Source organism: Mesoplodon bidens, assembly GCF_964165515.1.
Source record: "Mesoplodon bidens genome assembly, chromosome: 4".
NCBI lineage: Eukaryota > Metazoa > Chordata > Mammalia > Artiodactyla > Ziphiidae > Mesoplodon > Mesoplodon bidens.
In genome coordinates, this window is record NC_138160.1 from 169,144,740 (window position 1) to 169,164,387 (window position 19,648).

Sequence of the window (19,648 nt, forward strand, 5' to 3'; positions counted from 1 at the left end):
GTGAGACTTCCAACTTTCAGACGTGGTGATGAATTTGTGCTGTTTTAAGTCACTGAGTTCGTGGTAATTTGATACAGTGGCAATAGGACACTAATTCAGACAGTAATGACTTTCCACTGTTGTTAGACCCATGGTACTACATCATCCTTTTATTGGTGGGTCTTAACCTTGCCCACATCTTTGCAACTAACCCCTTCATTAATTTTTCTTCACTTATCCCTCTGAGTGTACCATCTGGTTTCTGCCAGGACTCTGTTAAATGCTTATACCGTTTTATTCATTAAAGCCACTTTTAGGTATTTACTCTATAGAAATGCTGGGAGATATATACAGTAACTGAGATATATACAGATATTGATTATTTATAACCACAAAAGTAAGCAGAATAGGGACTGGCTAAATAAATTATAGTATAGCTGTGTGATATAATAGAATGCCAGAAAACGTTTATGTTACATATGTACACACACATGCATAATTGTGTGAAAGATCAGGCTACAAAACCTATGTATTTTACCTATGCCTATATCTGTATGTACACCTTTATCTATGTATCATTTATCTATATATCATCTGTCTGTTTAAATATATAGAGAAAGAAAACTGAAAAAGGAGAAAAAAATAAATGACGCTTTTAGTGGTTAACTATTGCTAGTGGATAAAGGATAATATTTCTTCTTTGTGCATTTTCATATTTTACAAATTTTCTACAAGGCTTTCATTAGTAGTCAGAAAGGAAGTTTTAAAGCAGTAATGGGTCCTCCTCACATATGGTAGAATGCTTTGTATTACAGAGGAAATCTTTTCTGGGTCACCCACAGTTAGAACAATTTCTTCTACATACAACTATTTTGTGCAGCTTCATTATAGTTACTTGTATTCTTGTCTGACTCCTCTATCATATGGTGGGCATTTTGAAGCAGATAATATCCTAAAATGCATGTCTTCCTGCACACTCACAGTGCCCTATGTGAAACTTGCAATATGTGTTTACTGAAAGCTTTATATTGAATTGAATTTATAGATGCTTAATCAAAACTTCTTTGACGCGGGTCTTATTTACAGACCCATAAAAAATACAATTAACAGGAAAAAAACCTATGAGGCAAATTTGTATAGCAAATTTGTATATACAGAAGATAAAAAACCTGATTTAAGATGCAAATGGATAGTGAATTATTTATATCATATTCTTGTCACAGAATGGTTCATTTAACATTGGTTTACTAAGAGGATTGGATGAATGTAAGTACTTAGCTGAGGTAAACATTAGGATTAGACTATTCAAAAATCACATCAAGTACTGGAGGAGGTGAAAGAAAATAGCCTATCGTACTTTAGTCACACTGGAAAGACTTCATGGACCAGGTTGAATCCTTAATTAGCGACTCTTCAGTATGTTGAGCGACAAAGGTATTCTAGGAATATGGCGCTATTTTGGAGAAGACTCAAGGAAATAGGACAGATCAGTCAAGACAGCTATGTGGAGATATGGCAGAGTTTAGGAGAGCCTGAATGTTAGATGATAATCAGTAATATCATAATAGGGCTTCCCTGGTGGCACAGTGGTTGAGAGTCCACCTGCCGATGCAGGGGACACGGGTTCGTGCCCTGGTCCGGGAGGATCCCATGTGCCGCGGAGCGGCTGGGCCTGTGAGCCATGGCCGCTGAGCCTGCGCATCCGGAGCCTGTGCTCCACAAAGGGAGAGGCCACAACAGTGAGAGACCCGCGTACCGCAGAAATAAATAAATAAATAAATAAATAAATAAATAAATAAATAAATAAATAAATAATAATATCATAATAGATACCATAATAAACAGCAGAGGAGTGATGGAATTAAGATATGTCAGAAGGAGAAGGGACTAAACCCTTTCATTCACATGTGAGAGACTGAGTCTCCCAAGATAGGAATATTTGGGAAATCTTCAGATGTGATTTCAAGCCTCTATCCCTGGTCCAGTGACATTTTTTTCTTTTTATATGGGAAGAGTCCTCATGTTCATTTCATTAAGGATTTTTAACACTTAGCTACAAAATCATGTATTTGACTTAGTTATATTGCAAAAAAAAATGCTGTATTAAGATAGAGCTACATATTTATTGATGTTTCACATGTTTATTTAGCAATCATCTTATTGGGGATTTTTAAGGGAAATCATGTTTAATTTGCAAAAGATATCTACATGTGTTTCTTCATGCATATCACGTATAGTGATTTAAATGATACACTGTTCCACTTGGGAATAGTTATTTATTGATACTTAGCTCTATAATTTTATGTACGTGAATTTCCTAAGTATGGTGTGATGCCAGTAAAGATGTTTATTGTACTGCATTCCTACAGTAGAAAAATGTAGTAATTAACTTCATAACTGATAATCGTTATTCTTAAGCAAAGTAGGCTATGATGCTTGTGCCCTTTGTTTTCTGACATTCCGTATCTGTGCTGAAGAAAATTACTAACAATCCAATAATTCCTTGGTATTGCTCCAGTCATTCCATATAATAAAACTATGGGTTATAAACCATTATTATCCCCGTTTTCCAGATGAAGAAACTGAGGCAGAAAAAAGTTGGATAGTAAGTCTTGGCAGGGCCAGGATTTGGACCTGTATAATCTGGAGTAAGAGCCTCTGCTTCTCCATTTTGTTATACAAACAATAATAAGGAAAAACCTTTTTATTAAAAAAATCCTGAATAGAGAAAAAGAAAGTCACAACTGGATTTTGTAATTGGCCTATGGTTCCTAACCACAGACTAAGTAATAATAGAGCGTTCCTACCACTTTTCTGATATAGTTGAACGAATGAGCCTGTAGAGACTAGCTATAGGAAACTCTGGTTTTCTGTTGCTCCAAGCTCAGAGGGACAAAGGCCAACTCTGGGTCTACAATTTTTCAGATGATTGGAGATCCCTTCTTTGCAACAGAATTCTGAAAGCAGTGGGTAACACTGACAAGTGATTGCTCATTATATTAGAGAATAAAATAAATGTAAAATCTATCAACTTATCTCTGTCGCTACATATTTTAAAATTTATCTCATTGCAATTAGAGTGAAGTCAAGATCAGAGAAAGAAGGCATCTTCAAATTTGGCAGATCCAAAAGAAAAAAGCATTAACAGGAAGATAATAATGTATTCCACAATTTTACTTCCAAATCCTAAAACACTGTGAGGGGCAGTAGAAAGAGTAATACTTGGGTGGCTCTCCTGGGTTTGCCATTAACCGGCTGTGTGACCTTTGGCAACTCAATGAGCATTAAAAATATTTAGCAGAGCTATTGGTCTAGGTCATTCTCGCTTTCTTCTACATGTTTAACAAAAATCCATAGTGACAGTCATAGAGATATAACAATTTTTGACATAATCCCCAATGACCGCATCATTTGGTTAAATTTAATTTGACCTTCATTAGAGACAAAACTTGCTGCTACTAGTCAGAATAATATTGAGACTTTAAAAAAGGGATGAAGGCCAACCAATGAATATGTACTTAGCTAAACATAAGGTCAAGGAGTTAGACAGAAGACAAGACCAAAGTGAAGACTAATTTTTTTAAGTGTCCGGAAGGTGAGAAATAGATGTTTAAATTGGACGCAGGAAGCCACGAGGGGCCAAGCCAATGACAGCTAGAGGAAGGTTACGGCAGCTGTGTTAGTAAAGGATTATGCTAACTCTGTTCTTGTGAGAATTTCAAAGGACTTCAAGAAAATAAGATACTGGCTCCTTATATTTTTAATTTTGGGGGCTACCGAGAAGGGTTCTTTGGCTGTGAAAATAATCTGTGAGATTTCTTTCAATAAGAGATTTGGATTTTCAGCCTATAGTTTAAAGGAAGGTTTGCCATTCAAGTACTGTAAAAATGAAACATCATGCTACAGAGCCACATGTAAGACATATATGAATCGTGCTGGATGCTTTTAGAGAGCTGATCTGATAGGAGTGGGAGGCATGGCAGCAGAGCGCTGGTGTCACCGCATGGGGTGGCCTTATTATACCTGATTTACAGCTGGTAAAACGGAGGCTTATAAAGGCTGAATTGACAGTTGTCAAACAACTGGTCAGTGGTAGAGTTGGGATCCCAAGGATGTCTGACACCACTGTCCATATTCTTAACCACACCAGAGTTTTAGGCACAGAACTCTTGAGCTTCACCCACTTCATACCTTTCCTGTCTTGTATCTCTACTCCACACCCCAAACACCTCTCTTAATGTCTTTGAAGTGAGGAGCATTATCATGCAAAACATGATCCCACTGCTCACAGATACAATTCACGTAAAGGGAAGGAAGTGTTGGAGAATGAGACAGGGAAGAGGGGTCACACTCTTTAAGACAAGTCCAACCAGACCACTGACCTGACACCATAGATGAGAATGCAGCATTTTTATTGTAAAAGTCCACATATTAAGCAGTTCCCTTTGTGAAAAGGTTTTCAAATACATAGACCAGGAGCAGCTGATAATTAAGAATTAGATTAGGTATAATATATATTCATGTTGCCAATACTATGCACACATTGGAAAGCTAGCTTTTTTGAGTGTCCCCATTAATGGAATACATTTCAAGTCGACAATAATAACATGTTTCTCGTCATTGAAAATTTGCCAACAACTCTCCCAAAGAGTCAACATTTAATATGTTAACAATTCAAAACAAGAAAATAATTCATTCTATTTACAGGTGTTTGAGGGTATATACTAGAGCACTGATACAGTAAAGGTTTGCAAAATTGGCAGCTAAATGTATTTCAAGATTCATCCAGATGACTTGGTCGTGACTTTACATGGTTTTCTATTAACAATGCCACTTTCTCTTCTTTTCTACTCTTTTTAGATTATCTATACCTACGACTGAATTCTGACTTAGAGTAATGATTGCCAAAAGGAAGAACTTGCAAAGGGTGCTATTTTAGAAAAATAAGGATTCAGGATGAATACATGAAAATGAAGCTCAACTCATTATGTTTGAAGTCTGGGACCACCACTTCGTGTGAATACAGTATCCTTGAATGAGGACACAGTCATAGGCTCAACCTCCATGTAAGTCTTTCATTTGTTCTTTCATTTTTTAAATGTTAACTTCAGTACATTTTGGTTTTCACGGAGCATAGATTACTCCGTTCTGAACACCCGTCAGGCATGACTCCTGCTTATGCCTGTCATGTGTCCTCAGTGAAGGGTTGGATGGGCATTTCTGTACATAAATGTAGGATGTCAATATTGTTCTAAAAGGAGTATGGACTTTGCCTAAAGTAAATGTTTGCTAATGAACAAAAACAGCCAAAATTCTTTGGATCCTTCTGTTTACTTCTACAAGATCAAATAGCACTGCATAATGCTTATGTGAAAAGATGAATCACAGGTTCCAGACCAGCTCAGAGAGATTCACCAGAAGCATATAAAGCCAGTTCACTTCCAACCAAATTTATTGAGCGCCAAGTATGTGCCAAGCACTATACAAGGTGCTGAGGACCCAAAGAGGAAATGACAAGGATTCTGCCCACAAGGCACTCACAGTCACTAGAAGCAGATCTTGAGATGGAGAGTAAGTTCTGTTATGACCTATCATCCTAAAAGGAAGAAAAAAATAGCAGCAAGCACACACATTTACTTTAATTCTCTATGAAACTGGGCATATTTTGAGCTGGCAGATGTCAATTATCCAGTCTGTATTTTACTTAAGGTGTTTGTTTTAATATGTCATACGAGGAAAAAATAAGATGTTTGAATCTTCATGCATGAGGAAGAAGGTATAGAAAATTCCTCCCTCCAATTCCAAACCCCAAACCCTTATAATTACATTCATGATTCTTTTACAGCCCAAAGACACAGAATAAAAGACAATACTTTATGATGTTAACTTCAATCCATTTGTTTTGGCTCTAGAGAGATGGCATGCATTAAACTTGAAGCATTCTACGTTACTGAAATATTTACATCATTGTACATGTGAGGTGGAGGAAATTTTCCTCATATCTTGGGCTGGAGATGAAAGAGATTTCTAATGTAGGCTCCTGTATTCAAAGCAGGTTGTGATTTTTCTCAAATAAGGGAGATATCCTATTGGGATCAAATTTACCACAACTTGACCCCAGATGAACAGAGGATACAGTTTTGGATCTTTTGCATCTAATTGTATTTTGAATTGAGTTAAGGATACCACCACTGTAAATAGTCATGCCTTTCACTATTGCAATTCCTGTAGTGGAAAACAAACAAAATCTTGTTTGGTTTCAATGTTCTTGCTCTAATTTCACTTTGCCTTGCAGGTTTGAGACACAGCAAACAGTATAGCTCAAATTACACTTATTTACCACAGGAGAGTTGGGTGCAAACAATATGACATGAATACAGTTTACCAAGTTAGAACATAGAAACAAATTCAGAGTATTATAAACCACTCAGGGGATTAGATAAGTGGACTTAGAAAGGACATTCTCTCTCCATGAGATTTAGTGAGTAAGACCCACATCAGTAACACCCATACCTCTTCACAGGTAAAGGTAGGAAACCCAGTAAACCAGATTGAACAAGCAGAAGGCAGTGGGGAAGAAGATCCGCGCATAGGAGTCCATCTTGGCAATACGGATATGTATCCTCCCATGTCTCCAAGCTCCTGTTCGGCAATCTTCGAAACAGCAGAAAAAACTGGCACAGTCCTTGCCGTCCAGACACTCATACCCATATTCTTCATCTCTCTCTTGAAGGTGTGTGGCATTATTCATTTGAATGGTTGCTGATCGTGGGCGGATATCAATGGTAGGGGCCTGAGATAAGGGTAGGGAAGGAGAGGGATCAGAGTTAGCTATACTTGCTAAATCCTAGACCATTTCTCCACAGTGTCACCAATGTGAATGATGAATCTGAAAATGAGTACTCAGGGAATTGCTATGACATCATGATCTACAATGGTAAAATTGAACTTAGAAGGATAGCACATTTGCAGATTTCAAATTTTGAGCTTAAGCAGTGCAGCTGAAAATAATACCACCAAGCTAATAGCTATAGCAAGAAGATTGAACACCAAGAGAACTCAAAGTTTAAAGATTTAAATCAAACAACTACATGGAATCTTATTCTAGTAAATATTAGATGTAAGGTTGGTTACATGAAGGCATTTAATGGTGTTGCACATGAGTAGAACAGAGAAATCAAAACGCGTCAATTTTGAAATCAAATTTTGTGTCATGCTCATCTATATAGGCAAACACTAACCCCATTACACTGAGCAAATGTATTAAATGCTTTGAATAGAAAATGTCAAGATATATATAAATGTAGAAGTTTACTGAGTTTATACCACAATGGTATGACTTACTTATGTTTTAATGGAATATATAAGTAGTACTTTGTCTAACGTTCACCATTTAGAAGCTTCAGAATGTCAGCAATATTAACCTACATGTGAGTGAAAATTTTTTTTAAATGTTACTAGCTATCAAACTCTGTCTGGCATGAGAAGAAACTAGTACCAATTAACTAAATGTTAATCTGATCTTTGCTGCTGCACCAATTACAAAATTGCTAGAAAACTCAAACATTTATTTAATGTTAATTTGGATGAGTTAGTTTTAGGATAATATAAATCCAAATCGTATTGTCTGTGAATCAGCTATCAGAATTCAGCTGAGAATAGAAATCTCATTAAATATTACATGATAGAGCCAAAGGCCCCTGGATCACCCTGGACGGAAGGGATGGGTGTTTTAACTTAAAGCATTTCAAAAAGACTGTATTATTTTTATAGAACTGATGATAGAGTTCAGGTCAGTGGAGATTATTGCCTGTACTTATTGAAAAACAATCCTTTGTTGAATTAGGATTTACAGAGTCAAATTTTAGGGCATATACGGCATATATGGAACATGGTAGGTACAACCAGTGAAACTGGATTCCATTTTTATCTGAGAAGAGAGGGTAAGTCTTGGCTTTGACATTTAAAGAGGCCCACTTTACTAATGACATCTCATAGAGCTTAGAGATATTTTTAGCCTCACATTACGTCAAAACCTCTGAATAAATGTAGGGTTGCTGAATCAATTCTAGAAATCTATAGAACTTTCTCCATCTTAAATGTGTTATCTCTAGTGGAATGCTTAAATATCTGCTCATAAAAAATAAATAAAACACCATGTAAGCATTAATAGTTAAATTCAGCAGTTGCATGCAGTGAATTTCCATTCCAAAAAACATTATACCTTGAAGGAAAACATCCGAAGAAGCTTTGGGTTTGTAGACAGAAAAGAGAATCGCATTTTTTTTAATGAAAAAAGGAAAAAAAAAAAAGAGACAAAATAAGATAAATTAAAAATACATTTTGAAAGCATAGCAAGTGAAATGAACTGAAATTGTAAACACAGAAGGACAGTTCTGAGATTGGAATAAAGCATATGCCTAAAGTTGGAAAATGAAATTTGGTGATTGATTGCTAGTGAAATCTTCAGTAAATTAATCCACAGTGATCTAACTGCAAAAGCCAGTATTGTTCACGTGTGAGGAAGCCTTCTATTGCCCGTTTTCCCTGTACAGAAATACTGATTTTATTTTCTAATTATCATCAAGGAGGCCTTACTAGGAGAGCCTTGACACAATGAACCCAAGGGCATATTAAATGGGAAAATGAAATTTCAGCTTCTCATTCACAGCTTGGGCTCTTGATAGTTCTGATAAATCATCTAATTGGCTTAAAAGGGGGAAATGCATGAAGTTCTCAGGTAATTTCATTTTTGCAGGTTCTTTAATTCCCTTTCTCCTCTGCCTTCTTTTCTTCTGCCATCTCATGACCCTGGCTTAAGGAATCCAAGTGTTTTGTATCTCTGCAACAAAATCCACTCCACAATAGAGAGGACCAGAGGGCTTTGTCCTAAGCCAGTCCTCACATCCTTGTTTCTACTGGCAGGTAATAACGCTGAGTGTCAGTAGAACCACCTTTTGGGGGAAAATGAAATAGCAAGTGAAGGAGGGGAAGAAAACAAAAAACAACACAACAAGGAAAATAAACTAAGGATAGAGAAAATGCAAAGGTAAAGAGAGGTAATACAGACAGAGAAAGAAAGGGCTGCATAAAGTATAGTGAATATTTGGGCAATTAAAGATAACAATTTCTTTTGCATTAATCGTCAAGAATAATGATGCTTCTTTACCTGTTATAATGTCTTTCTTACATTCAAATAAACACGTGCAATTTGTAGAATTTCACCTGGGTTTCTGGAGATGCATCAGGATGCAGTCTAGCATCAGCTAGATTCTGTGGTTATAATTCAGCTCCCTAAAGCCCATGGGTCAGAAAGCTGGCCACTATCATGACCCTCATAGCCCTTAGAGCAGAAGACCAGAAAAGGCTATAAATTCAGGAGTTCCTTTGCCCCAGTATTGTAAGGAAATGGACCTTAATTTTCATGGGGCCTCCTGTGAACCAAACACTGTATTTAAGTGGGCAAACGGATAGCTACATGCTCTTTTCAACATCCATAATAAAAGACAGTTGCTTTAGGCATTTATATTTATGCTTCATCAACTCTATTTTAAAGTTAGGTGGCAAGGTGAAGCCATCCTACGTGTTTCCAAGTCACTGAACTCAATCCAGGTTGGTAACTGCATAAATCATCAACATCAACCACCGTCATCAACTATAAATGTAAGGTACTATGTAATGTTTTTTACATCCATTACCACATTTATTCCTCACAGCAGCCTCATAAGATATGTCTTTTTTGTAATACTCATTTTATATATGAGAAAATAAAAAAGGGAGGCTAAAAACTACATTTTAACTATAAAACCAATAGAAGCCCTCTGGCAATGCACACACACACACACGCACACGCACACACACATTATTTGCAGCAGTGTGGTGGTCCCTGAAACTTTAAGAACCTTGTGGCTTCCTATTGGAAATCATGGGATGAAATATTTAAGTTAAAACACCAATAATTTAAAAATGTTAGTTAAGAGGCAGAAAGATGAAAATCAATGAAACCTAAAATAACAAGCTACTAGAAGATGAATGCATTGTAAAGCCATGGTTATACTCCCAATGAAATAAAGAGAGCAAGAGTCTGCCTTAGTGAATCAGGTCTCTCCCAAGTAACTGATGACCTTAATGAATCCTTATGGCGTGGCCAAACTCACACAGTCCCTTTTCATCTTACAGCCCAAAGTGTGGATAGCCTGCAGACAGGCTAAGCAAGACCAAACGAAAACAAAACCAGGTGATCTCTCTGCATACAAATGTCAAAGATCCCAGTAAGAAATGATACATACAGGGTTTTTCTTCTTTTTGTCTTTGTCCTTGCTTGGTTTCCGGTTGCTGACAAAATAATGCAGGGTGCCATACTCCACCAAAGCAGAGAAGACAAAGATGAAGCAAACAGATACGAAGAGATCCATTGCCGTGACATAGGAGACCTTGGGGAGCGACTTCCGGGCAATGGTGCTGAGGGTAGTCATCGTCAGGACAGTGGTAATGCCTGGAGGAAGACACAACAAAACAGATCATGTGACCACATCAGCAAGTTGGATAACTGTCACTAATAAAACCAAACGTGTTTTGTGACTTCTGAGGAGCAACCTCAGTATTGGGAAAGGAGGTGTAACTCAAATTCATTCACTCAGTTCACAGATGTGTATTGCCTGCCTACTACGTATCATCTACCGTATGTGCTGAGAAACGTGCTGAAAATGTGCTGAGAAATAAAATAGACATGGTCCCTGCCCACGTGTCCCTTGTATTTCAGCAAAAGACACCACCATGGATCAAGTAAGCAAAGAAAAGTATAATTACACATTATGGTATGTGCCATGCAGAAGAGCAGGGACACTGAGAACTTACTTAGGTGGAAGGCCTCTTTGAGGAGGTGATATTTAAGGCGAAGCTTAAAAAATAAGAAGCAACCAACCTATTAGCACTAAATAACTTAAAGGGAGGTTCTGAGGAAGGGAAACCTTATCTGTTTTTGAATTTTTAAAATACCTGGCTTCTGGGGATGGGCGGGGAAATCATGGTGATGCTGGGGAAATAGAAGTTAAATCATGCAGAGCATGCACAGGAGTTTGCGTTGTATTCAAAGTGCAAGGAGAAGTCATTTAAAAGTATTAAATAGAGGAGGTGCGTTGTGTACGACTGACATGTTCTGTTTGATGGATAAATTCTTCAGAGGCTATTTGTGATGAAAATAGGTATCTCAGAAGTAATATCATAACTAATATTTACTGAAAACTTCCTCATGCCAGGCACTCTGATAAGCATTTTATGTGCATTCTCTCTTTGAATCTTTACAGCAGATATTTTCATTTTGATTTTATAGTTGAGGAAAAGGATGCTAAAGGACCAGTGCCATGTCAGATGGTAAAGTAGCAGAAGGATTTAAACACAAAAATTAAACGTCTGATTTCAAAACACTTCTTTTCCCCCTTGTGCAACAGTGCCCAGGCAAACTAGTCCTCCCTAATTATTGTTTAATAACAAAGAACAAAGTTAAGACAACCTATATGTATCTACAGGGGAAGGGTCAGGGGCTTACCTACTGTAACAGCTATGTTAAGTATAATAAAGGCAACACAGATTCAGTATCTGCCTAGGTTATAGCTCCAGTTATAGGCACTTAAGTCACTTCAACAGTCTAAATTTCTGCATCTGTTAGTGATCGTGGAGTCATCCATCTCCCTGTCTAGTCTATATACTTTGTGACAACAGATAAGAAATATATCTTGGGCTTCCCTGGTGGCGCAGTGGTTGAGAGTCTGCCTGCCGATGCAGGGGACACGGGTTCGTGCCCCGGTCCAGGAAGATCCCACATGCCGTGGAGCAGCTGGGCCTGTGAGCCGTGGCCGCGGAGCGTTGTGCTCCGCAACGGGAGAGGCTGCAAGAGTGAGTGAGAGGCACACGTACCGCAAAAAAAAAGAAAAAGAAAAGAAATATATCTTGATGTCCATTGTAATCCCATAGTGAGTATAGTGCTAGGACTCAATAAATATCAAATGAATAAATAAAACAATTGAAGAATAGTGTATAATATGAAAGACTAGAGAATCAACCTACATTTGAAAATAGGAATCCACATTGATGACTTGGGGGAGATAGATACTGTTCTGTGCAATTAAAACTAACACTTAAGAATCTCTTCCTTTGGCCAAGTACTATGTTAAGTACTTGTATAATTAATTATCCCACAAAATCCTCACAATGAGGTAAGCACTGTTATCCTTGTTTTGCTTTTTTTTTTCTTTTTGCAGGTGAAAAAAACTGAGTACAGAAGGAATAAACTAGTTAAGTGATAGAGATGACATACAAGCCTAGCAAGTCTGACTTTAAACGCAATGCTTTGAACCACACTGTTGTATTTCCTCTGTATAAATAGGTCCATAATATGCAGGATGAAGCACCACACACTTGGGAGCTATTGTAAATTCCTAATTTGGGATATGATGTGGATATGTGGGTCTTCCATGTTGTCATGATGGAAACATAAGAATGGGCAAGTTTCTCAATTACAAACTGGGGATGGTAGTGACTGGGGGAACTCCCTAAGGCTCTTGGGAAGACTAAATTAAATAATGCACATAGAGTGACAATTCCTAGTAAAGTCTCAATAAATAGAAGGTGTTATTATCATTTATTTTAGAGAAGAAAGATCTGCTTCTCAAACAAAAAAAAGCTTCTCTTAGGTTGTCTGTACGTTAATTCGTGTAGAAGTTTTTGATTATACCTAATCACAGCTGATATTTTTGTGGGGGAATTTCAAAACTAAATTGGCACTTTGGTCTTCACATTCAGGCCTCAAACCACATATGACCTATTAGAAGTGAAAATGTCAGTATTCAGGGTAGGTACCGTGGATAAGTTCACTTAAGACAATGTGGCCTGTCTCATATCATTAGGCTACATGGAAGTTCATCACAGCCATGTAAAAGAAGAATCTTAAAAAAATGCTTCAAGATATTTTCAGGTCTGCCTGAAGCCACAGAGAAGAGAACAATGAAGTAGTTTTGAGTGATTTACCAACCAACAACAAGATAGCCTGATGTGGTTTTTTTGTTTGTTTTTAATGTGTTTTTTCTTTGGGTTTTTTGTTTTGTTTTGTTTTGTTTTGTTGCGATACACGGGCCTCTCACTGTTGTGGCCTCTCCCGTTGCGGAGCACAGGCTCCGGACGCGCAGGCTCAGCGGCCATGGCTCACGGGCCCAGCCGCTCCGCGGCACGTGGGATCTTCCCGGACCGGGGCACGAACCCACGTCCCCTGCATCGGCAGGCGGACTCTCAACCACTGCGCCACCAGGGAAGCCCCTAATGTGGTTTTTAAGCCTAGTTTTGCTAAGCAAAGAAATTAGAGTTCTCTTACCTGAGATACATGAAAAATATCCATAGCTCTTTTCAGTTCCTCCAGTCTTGGCATGAAGTAAGCTCTTCAGGCATGTTACCTTTTACCTCATAACTTGTGTGAAAAATACCAGTTCGTGTTGTCCTTGTTTCATCCATCATCCTTACCTCATGATTAAACCTCACCAGCTACCACTCGTGTACCAAACTATACTCAAGTGTTACAAGTTCCAAAATGAATATTCCCCATTCTGTGGTGATCTGAGTTTAGAAAGCAGTCAATCTCTGAGCCACATGGGTATATTTATCTCACTCATCAAATAACTTGGCTCTCTAACTGTTCAATGGCATTAATAAACTTGAAGTTCACAGGCGTTTAATGTCATCTGGTTCAACTCTTGATTGTAAACACTGGAAAAGGTAATTGGACTCAGTGAAATCTGAGGTCAGTGTTCTTAAACCTGATCACACATTAGAATCACCTGGGAAATTTTGTTTTTCTTTTAATCCTGACACCCAGCCCATGCTGTCAACAAATTAAATAAGCATCTCTTCAGGTTGGACTATGGCAGCTGTACTTTTAAAGGCCCTCTGCTGAGTTAAATGTGCAGTTAAATCTAAGAAGCACTGATCTAAAGAAGTGAGACAGCAAAGCTAAAACGGAAACCAGCTCAGCTCAGCACCCTACCTTTTCCCACAACTGGCCTTCAACAAGGTCTCACCCAGAGCAAATCACCCAGAGCAAATCTAGGTGTCAATCAGCCAAGGTGCAGATCAACTATCTGCTGGCTGTGTGACCTTGTAAATGTCATTTAACCTTACAGCACCTCTGCTTCCTTAGCTCTAAAAGTGTGATAATAACCTTTATTATCATTACAACTTCTACATAAAGCCGTTGTGAAGAGTAGAAAAAGCATGGGGACCATGTTGAAGACGCCTGACTTATAGTAAATGATCAACAAATAAGAGGAGCACCTACCTGCTATTTGCTTGGGGACCCGTCCCTCATTCCTCAGCCCACTCACCTTGATCCCTTCTCCCACCATGATCTTTTGCCAGTGAGCACTCATTGAATAAGTGGCGGAAATGAGCTACTAGAGTGGTCTTAAGAGGAATTTTGACCAGCAGGAACTAGACTTCAAGAGGAATAGATTGATTTCAAATCCTTCCCTTAAAATATTTTTGGAATGGGTAGATTGGAACGCATCAGTGCATTTTTTCCATCCATTCATAAGTGCATACATTCCTTGAATAATCACTGAGGTACCAGCCATGTGCCAGGCACTATACTGGGAGTGAAAAATACATTTACATTCTGATGTAACAGACATATAAACATGTAATGCAATACACTACTCACAATCACAGGTAATAGTCCTAAAGTAATGGACTCAGCACATTTTGGGTTTGTCTTAGCATGTAGCATTAGACAGGACATTACAATTGTTAAGTAGAGCCTGTAACATAAAGTACCTCATCTAACAGAAAAAGTCAAAATAACTTTATTTTGAAACAGATGGGAGACTAAATTAGGTTTGGAGGAGAACAAAATTGCAAATGATGTCTTTTTTTTCCCCAGTAATCACTTCTGCCCTCAGTTTTAATAACGTGGTACAGATCAGTTTGTCAGAAAATGACTATAAATGCTAACATTTCTGAGGCCCTACTATGCTTTGTGAACTTTGCATGGAATACCTAATTTCACCTAATAAAACCCCACAGTTAGGTACAGGAAATGATATATGTTTCACATGTGAGTAAAATGTGATTTGTAGAGACTAAAGGGCATATCCAAGGCCATACCATATGTGTGGGTTGAAATCCAGGTTCTCTGGACTTCAAAATCCAAGCTCTTAACTGTTACATGACACTGCCTCTCTAGTCAGAGTGAGCAAGAAATATGGTTCTAGTTTTCATACAGACGATGAAAGAGGACAGTGGTTTTACAATTCATGTTTCAGTCGTTTTAGTTAAGTCTTTAGGAAATTTTATGTAGTATGAGAATTTTATTCATGGGCCTAGCCTCCAGTGTCCCTGTGAGTCTGTGGCTTTGTCGTAATCTACGTGAGTCCTCTTTCCTTGTGAGAGGAAAAAGATGTGAAACTCCAAGACAGATATCACCATATACAAGAGATGGAGCAAACTGCAAATAATCTTAGAAGTGGAGAGAGGGGTTCCCAGAATTTCACAGGTAATGATGTTTTCCCCCAAATAATCTTTTCAATGGTTCTTTTATAAGGAGCCAATTACTGTGTGTGTGTGTCTTGAAATGTCGCAATAATTATGCATGTGTGGAGATTAGTCAACAGCCAGTGATGTAGTAGTAAATGTGTAACAAGTGATTCCCTAGAGAAAAGGTGCCCCTGATGTTTAGTGTTTGCCCATTTCCGTGTTGTTAAGATTTTCACCTTGGTTGATTTCACTACCAATGTGACGTCACTGAACACAACGTTGGGAAAAGATGAACACACTCAGCTCTCATGAGCTGGTGTGAGCAGCTCTCGTGTACTACTGCCCAGAGATCAAAACAAAAAAATCTACTGAAGAGAAAAGGTTTTTCCCCCCGCCCCAGTTAATTTAAATTATTTAAAAACTTACTGAAGAAAGCCTATGGAGGTAATTTAGCAAAACAAAACTAGGAAACTTTATACACTGTTTCTTTTTTTTAGTATGCTAGGTTTCTTTAAAATGAAACAAATGGCATTTCTATGTAGTTGATGACTGAATTAAAAGCAAGTCAATTTTTAAACGAGAATAAAGCTTAGTCATATGTGGTACTTACCTTGGGACAGTACAAGCAAAGAATTGTGTCTCACCTAAAGAAGTTCTGGCTGGAACAGCATCCTTATTGATCCAGAAAGACACCCAGGATAGGACAACAATGAGTGTGCAGGGGATGTAGGTCTGGATGGTGAAGTATCCCATTCTTCTGCTCAGGTCAAAATAGACAGTCATGACCACGTAATCTCCTGGAACAGAACAAAGGCAGACCATGAAAACCCTTAACAAAATTGGAAAGTGTTTGAAAGTAAGCATGTATATAACTTAGGTGCACTTGAAAGGGTTTTTTTTAATTAATTTTTTTACATCTTTATTGGAGTATAATTGCTTTACAATGGTGTGTTAGTTTCTGCTTTATAACAAAGTGAATCAGTCATACATATACATCTGTTCCCATATCTCTTCCCTCTTGCATCTCCCTACCTCCCACCCTCCCTATCCCACCCCTCCAGGCTGTCACAAAGCACCGAGCTGATCTCCCTGTGCTATGTGGCTGCTTCTCACTAGCTATCTACCTTACGTTTGGTAGTGTATATACGTCCATGCCTATCTCTCGCTTTGTCACAGCTTACCCTTCCCCCTCCCCATATCCTCAAGTCCATTCCCTAGTAGGTCTGTGTCTTTATTCCTGTCTTACCCCTAGGTTCTTCATGACATTTTTTTCCTTAAATTCCATATATATGTGTTAGCATAAGGTATTTGTCTTTCTCTTTAACCCACCTGCCTTAAGAACAAAAACTAACAAAAAGCAAAACCCAACCTGTACTGAATTCTGATCCTTTTAGAAGCAATGTGATTACTGATGGAAGGAAACATTTTTGAGCACATTGCTCGTATTTTCTTCTTTCGTGTGATTTTTGACATTGCCTTCTCTGCCTGCTTAATGCACACAATGTGAAACTTTTTGTTTGGTGGAGAGGGAAAGAAACAGTGTTTCTGCTCCGTGCCTTTCTTGCCTGCAGTGAATCCTAAGGTTTGTAACAATTTCCTCTTGTTCTCAGGACCTTTCTCCATACAAACCAGAGAGAAATATCCTGGTGCTTGGTACTAATAAATGACTGTTTTACTCAGTTTATAACCACATTTCTATGCTGAGACATTTTCTCATATTTCTGTTGAATCCTGTGATTTTTCCTTCATAGCAGTTAACTTCAGTTTGTAATTTCTCATTCATTTGTGTGGTTATTTTTGTAATATCTGTTCTACCTATTAGACTTTATCTGCATGAGTCCACAGACTGTGCCTACTCTAGCCCATCACTGCCCTATCAGTACTTAGCATCCTGCTTGATTCCAAATAGGCATTCAGTAACATTTGTTGAGTAAGTGATTAAATGAATGAATATATTTATATATTTAAATATAGAGAAAGAAACAAAAATCAAGAAGTTGTATTCTGGAACATTTGGGTTACAAAGGGTTTATATAAATAATACAGAGAGTAATCAAGGAATCCAAGAACGACCATGTAGCTATGCATGAGAACAATGTAATGTGACATAATCCCAAGTCTCTGATTTGTTAAAATCATGATGCATGCATTGTTTTTAAAATTCCATGTCTTTCATTTTGTATGATTCCAAGTGAAATTTTACAAAATTTTCATTTTTGAAGTTAGAAAATATACTGTAGAGACATATCCCAGTTACTATATATTTGTTTCTTTATAGTACTGTTTGAGAACATCAGTTTCAAAGACTATATCTGCTCTCCTAATGTGAGGCAAAACATGAGACCACTTTTCAAATGTTGCTTCTTTTTTCTTTACTAAATTGTGATTTGTCCTAAAATGCATGGACAATGAAATCCAAATCATGTGTTTTAGTTGAATTACTTGGCTTCATGTCTGTGTTTCTCTACTTACTTAGATGATTTAGATCTGATTCGAAAATAAGGCACTTTAGAAACTTCATGGGGAGAAGACTGACTTAGCTGGGTGAATTTTTACTACCTAGTCCACTTCTTCCTTCCCCCTCTCAAGCTTCACTCCATACCCTTCTAAGCTGCTGAGATAGAAAACCCTTCAGTGGGTACTCTTCAAGGGAGTAAAGACTCCTCTAACCCTGCAGCGTTTCCTAAGTGGGGTTACGAATACATCCTAATACTGCCCTTCGGTGGATTGACGGACTGTCACTGGTCTAATTCAGTATCCTGGTTAAGGCAACATTAGTGACCCAGACACTAATTAGGGAATTAGGCTCCCATGGGAACATTGGTTCCCTGTCCAAGAGCAGTGATTAGCCATTATTTAGCAATTATCCCTGAAAAGTTAAAGGTAGGAATTTTCTTATTGATCATAACTAGATTTGGGTTAGTTCCCTGAGCTGACGCTTCTCCGTGTTGATTTATTTGGACTTAAGCTATTTAAAGTCATAGCATTTCATAAATTTGTTTGGTCTTTGCTTTTGTTCTAATTCAGAATGTAACAGACGCAGGCAATGATTGAGGAATAAAGACATTTAACTTGAGATGATCCCTATTAATATCTATCTTTTTCTTCCCTGTTTCTTTGATCACAATACCAGAGGTGAATTCAAGTTTCTTCTTCTACATAGGAAACACAAAGAGACGTTTTCTTTTTAAATAATAATATTCAGGGGCACTTTTTCTCCCTATTTTCCAAGTCCTTGAGAATACTCTGCATATTTTAAACGTGTTCAAACGAAACTTTATGAATTATAATATTTTAGATAAATCTAGACAATTTTAGTAACTCCTTTTTTACTCCTTATCATGTAAGTGAATGAGAATCTACACTTCGGCATTAATGATCTGACTCTTTTTAAAGGTGAACTTTAATTTTGCCTCAAGTGAACAGATAATTATCTCAATTTAATTCTCCACTTCCCTTTAGGTCAGAATCTAAACTTCTACAGCCTATTTATCTATCAATTTCTATGTTAAGGTAATAGCTTCTGAGCATCTTTCATCTTTGCCAGCAAATCCAAAGCTTTTCTGTCCCTAGATTTTGGATTCAAACTTGGGAACAGGCCATTTAAAAGCAAAGCAGCTTCACAGTGACAGCCTGATGCCTGTCTTATATCTAAGGCTCTATCACTTTTTGTATTTTTAAAAACTCTCCGGCTGAGAACCCTATAAAATCAAATCTCCTGAAAGTGCCACATCAGTGATTTCCCCAAGCCCAAAAGGATTCAAGTCAAAGGTGGTTATTTCAACCACTTCAAATTTATTCTCTCTATTGATTTATTCTAACATACGATATTTAAAGTCATAGCATTTTATAAATTAGTTTGGTTCCCTGTTTTTGTCCTAATTTAGAATGTAACACACACAGGCTATGACCGAGTAGAGAAGACATATAAGTTGAGTAACACCCATTAATGTTCAGCTTTTATTTTTTGTAAGATTCTTATGTCTAGTTTTAGGAAGACAGCAACATTAGTGAATAATGAACTTCAGTTATTTTTTTTTTAGTTGTGATGTTAACCATTTGAGAGCTTTAAAATTCAGATTTATTGGAGTGTTTAGGCTCTTATTTCATACATGAAGCTATCTCCTCTTAAAAACTTAAAGAGTCCATGATA

General features: G+C 37.6%; 1 protein-coding gene and 1 long non-coding RNA gene across 9 annotated transcripts in view; one reads left to right on the forward strand and one right to left on the reverse strand.

Annotated features, from left to right (window-relative positions):
• LOC308615618 overlaps positions 1-6,612 on the forward strand; it is a 392,189-nt gene extending 385,577 nt beyond the window's left edge. The window contains exons 4-5 of the long non-coding RNA XR_014015533.1: positions 4,840-5,045; positions 6,503-6,612. This is a non-coding gene — a long non-coding RNA (uncharacterized lncRNA). The remainder of the gene's footprint in view (positions 1-4,839; positions 5,046-6,502) is intronic.
• Positions 6,497-19,648, reverse strand: part of GABRG2 (gamma-aminobutyric acid type A receptor subunit gamma2) — a gene marked incomplete at both ends in the record, with an annotated part of 131,777 nt that continues 118,625 nt past the window's right edge. For 4 of the 8 annotated variants that reach the window (XM_081231221.1, XM_081231217.1, XM_081231216.1 and 1 more), the window contains 4 exons: positions 6,497-6,772; positions 8,204-8,227; positions 10,269-10,474; positions 16,140-16,292. In XM_081231221.1, the coding sequence (XP_081087347.1) occupies positions 6,497-6,772; positions 8,204-8,227; positions 10,269-10,474; positions 16,140-16,292 (659 nt within the window). The remainder of the gene's footprint in view (positions 6,773-8,203; positions 8,228-10,268; positions 10,475-16,139; positions 16,293-19,648) is intronic. The other 4 variants (XM_081231219.1, XM_081231215.1, XM_081231218.1 and 1 more) reach the window with 3 other exon arrangements.